The 4,292-nt window shown below is 42.5% G+C and overlaps 1 protein-coding gene across 3 annotated transcripts in view; it reads right to left on the bottom strand.

The window, feature by feature from the left end:
* Window positions 1-1,835, bottom strand: part of rap1gapb (RAP1 GTPase activating protein b) — a 75,317-nt gene extending 73,482 nt beyond the window's left edge. Inside the window, exon 1 of one of the 3 annotated variants that reach the window (XM_032513442.1) lies at window positions 1,710-1,835. In XM_032513442.1, the coding sequence (XP_032369333.1) occupies window positions 1,710-1,753 (44 nt within the window). In that variant the 5' untranslated portion in view covers window positions 1,754-1,835. The remainder of the gene's footprint in view (window positions 1-1,709) is intronic. The other 2 variants (XM_032513444.1, XM_032513443.1) reach the window with 2 other exon arrangements.
* Between the last annotated feature and the right edge of the window lie 2,457 nt (window positions 1,836-4,292).

Here is a 4,292-nt window from a genome sequence, read left to right as displayed (position 1 = left end):
TCTTGGTGGGAACTGTTGGGTTTCTTTAAATAACATCACAGAGTACGGTCTGGACCTGCTCTTTTATTAAAAGAACTTTGAGATAACTGTTGTTGTGATTTAGCGCTATATGAATAAAACTGAATTGAAATTGAATTAAATGACATCCTACTTGTGCTACCCATTATCAATCCTTTGCATGATGTTTGAAGTTAGAAATGTATTCCTTTAGAAACACAGTACTAATGAGGAAATCCAAGCACCTAGACAACCAGAAAGTTTTGTCGTTTCCTCCACTTTAGGACTCTTGATGGAATTAGTTTTTGAAGTGATTGCAGATACAACAACTAAATTCCAACCTCACAAAAACTAGGGGGTTTTCATAAGAAGCAAGCACCTCCAAGAGTCCCATCTGGTGGACCTGAACTTTTTATAGTCTGACACCTAATAGTCGAGTCAATATTAGCACTTCCTCATGGTCCGGTTGGCTATGAGACTGACGAGAAGCGTCTGCCAGGCCTAGTGGAGATTGACATCTCATAGGTCTTTCTCTGTGCGGTGAAGATGTGTGATACAACTGAATAGCCTCAATTGCCTCACCCAGTCAATCATTCAGTTTATACATGTATACAAAAAAAATCAGAATAACTCTTATTGCACATTTTCAAAGCAAAGTAGTTGCTGTTCCAAAAACGTTGTTTTCCATGCCCTACATAGAACTTCCTTGTCACAGTATCTGCCTGAGCACTCAGGCTAGCTTTCAACCTGACTCCTACCACTGAAATATCAAACTGAGCCTTGTGAGTGTTTTCTAGGCAGACTTGGCACAGCCCACCAGCAGCAAAACACAATAGCCAAAGTAATTTTATTGCCTCATGAATTGTAATGCACTCTGGGCTCACTGCTCATACAAATACTTTTCATATCTCAGATTCACATTCTGACGGCTACAAAAGCCATGACTTGCGTACACGGAAGCCGGTGACAATACAAACCCGCATGCTTTCACACCCTCCTTCTCATCAGGCTGAGATGCAGCTGATCACTTTCACTTTTTTCTAAGTAAAATATACTACCCAAATGAGCCTTTAATTTAATATTTAACTATAACTCAGTATTACCAACGTTACATTTCTTTCTGAGAATGACACACCACTTCTGTTGATGATGAACAACCAGAGCTTCGTTTGCATTGTGTCTGTTTTCACCAAAACATATTGGGGGTCGAAAAAAGGCGGCACTCCAGAGATGATCTTGATTGTTTTTGGATAACATTATTTACCACTAATGGTCTGACTTATTCTCTCAAACTACTAGTGGGTTTACAGTATTCACTATGATACATTTGAGTTATTTTCCTTTTGAGTAGTCTTGCCGTGTCTGACCACACAACGTCTGAAAAGGTCTTTAAAAAAAACATGACCGAGACAATCAATCATCGTCCCAATGAGCCAATCAAACACACTGAAGCAATCCCCTTAACCTCTCCCTTTGCGGTTATTATTTCTAGCATTGCGGCAGCTATTCGCTAATTATGGTTAAAGCTGTAGATTAGGAGAGCGCAGCGCTGACAGCCTCTGACCTTGTCAGAGTCGTCTAGTTCTGCAGCTGTTGAGCAGGTGCAGTGCAACTCCCTGAGCTACAACATGCAACAGGTACACTAACACTAACACATACACAAAGCTGGCAACTCCAAAATCGCACTCAGAGAGTTTAATCCTCCATCTTACCCTCCATAAGCTCCAAATGTGAAACTCCTTTTCCTCTGAGGCATCCTGCTGAACAGCTGATGAGGGACCCCAGGTGAGCACAGGTATTAGTGCAGTTTACAACACCAGGCTACCTCCTGCTTTTTCTATCTCTGTTCCTCTCTCTATGCTGCTCTCCTCTCTTTCTACATCTCTCTCCTCCCTCCTTGTCTCAACCTTTATCCAGTGTGTGTGTGTGTGTGTGTGTGTTTTTGTCTGAGAGTATTTTATGTGTGTACACACCTCGGCCCTCCCTCCTTGTGTCTCCTCTGTGCTCTCTGGCTAAGTAGCTTCTATCTCAGCCAGATTAAGAGAAAGGTGCATCTGGCTGTCCCGTTGTCCTGGAAACAAACAGGACTATTTTTCGTCTCTATCTGGCTCGTTCTTTCTCATTCCTAGCAAGAAGAGGGAACAAGACACTTACATTTCCTTCCTAGGTCCAGGGAAGGCAACTTTCCCCTTTGCTGGTCAATTCTGACAAGCAATTCACATGAAGTGACAAGAGCCCTTTTTAAAGAGTATTTTTCGGGCATTTTTAGGCTTTTATTGACAGGACAGCTGAAGAAATAAAAGCAGAGAGAGAGAGGGAGCGACATGCAGCAAAGGGCCGCAGGGCGGAGCCAAACCTGGGCCCGTTTCATCGAGCAGTAAACCTCCAGATTTGGGCCCCCGCTCTTCCAACTGAGCTATCCGGGCGGCCCTCACTAGAGCTCTTTGCTCGAGAACAGGTCCTGTAAGAAATAGGCACAGAGACATGAAGACATGTAGACCTAACAACACACTTTGAGACAGGATCATGTTCTGCTACTGACCACTGTTGTTCTCAGTAGAGGATGGATACCCGACCCGAGCCCGACGGGACCCGACGGGACCCGACGGGACCCGTCCGGTACCCGACGGCCGGGCCGGGTTGGAACAGATGTTTAGAAAGGATGCTCGTGTTCGGGTCGGGCTCGGTCACATCAGCGCGTAAGGCATTGAACATTTTGAATTTAAAACGCTTTTATGTAGGTAATGGCGCTTGTTGCCCATGTGCATTGATGCGCTCATCTGTTGACATTTCCGAATGCCTTCCTACAATTGCTTAAAAAGCGGCTTTCCACACAAACAAACGTACATGTTTTCATTAGTATGAGCAACAAATGCGATTTTAACTGTGTCGGGCTAGGGTCGGGCTCGGACAGAAATATCTTAATGGCTGTCGGGCTCGGGTCGGGTTCGGTTACTGCTCTGTTGGACGTGGGCCGGGCTCGGACAGAAAAATCCGGCCCGATCCGCACTCTAGTTCTCAGGGCTGCAACTCACAGATATTTTTATTTCATTGATCTGCAAATTGTTTTTGTCTATTAAATGCCAGAAAAAAGTGAAATATTATTTTGTAATTTCCTATGGACCAAGGAGGTGTATTCAAATAGCTTTTTCTGTACTATTTTTGGGAGCTTTTCCCTTTGGTGTATACGAAGCCCCGGAAGTGACATGGAGAAAAAGAAAACGACAAAAAAAACAAGAAAGAAATAACATATACTGGGGACAAACACTTCTGTGTGATCTTAACTTTGTTTTGCAAAATTCCAAGATTTATTTGCGAGATCTTGACTGTGACTGTAAAAAAAAATGTAAAAAAATGTAAAAAAAGAAGAATTTAAAAAAAGAAAGATACAAAATACATGTATTGGGACAAACACTTTTGCGGGTTAGGGTTAGTTAAACCACTAAAACAATTAAATAATTATCAAAATAGTTGCTGGTTACTTTTATATCAACCGACTAATTGATTTGAGTATATAGATTGACTAAGGATCAACATTAAGCCAAGCCTCAAATCTGCCATGATAGAGGCAGCAGTCACTGAACTCAAGTTAAAATGCATCAGCTTAATCATTTATGTGCAATATTAAAAGGTCCCATGGCATGAAAATGTCACTTTATGAGTTTTTATTAACATGAATATGCGTTCCCCCAGCCTGCCTATGGTCCTCCAATGGCTATATATGATAATAGGTGTAAACTGAGCCCTGGGTATCCTGCTCTGACTTTGAAAAAATTGAAAACTCAGATGGGCATTGAAACTGGAATCTTGCTCCTTATGAGGTCATAAGGGGCACGGTTGCCTCCCCCTTCTCTGCTTTGCCCGCTCAGAGAATTTGGCCCACCCATGAGAGAGAGACAACATGGCTTTCAAACAAGCAAAGTGGCAGTTGGTCAAGGCCACACCCCTAGCCTCCACCTTGCCCCCCCTCCTCAAAAGCTACAGACTCAGAAATGGCACATACTAAGGAAAGCTCATTGTGGGACTGGCTCTAGTGGCTGGAATTCAGCACCAAGGCAGACTTTTGGGAAAGAGACTTCAGATATTAAAGTGTTAATGGGTTTGTGTATGTATGCATCTGTGTTTATGATGTGTAAATAATAAGGTGTAAATAGCTGAAGCATAAGATGTACTAAAGGATAAAAGTAGAGAAAGGCGGTCGGACCTGATAAGTTGTTTATCAACTTCTTCCTACTCCTTTTGAACATGGGACATTTTTTGTTTTGTTTGAATGACTTTCAATTTTGGAAGACTGT

Source organism: Etheostoma spectabile, chromosome 4, assembly GCF_008692095.1.
Source record: "Etheostoma spectabile isolate EspeVRDwgs_2016 chromosome 4, UIUC_Espe_1.0, whole genome shotgun sequence".
Lineage (NCBI taxonomy): Eukaryota > Metazoa > Chordata > Actinopteri > Perciformes > Percidae > Etheostoma > Etheostoma spectabile.
This window is presented reverse-complemented; position numbering and strand designations above follow the sequence as displayed.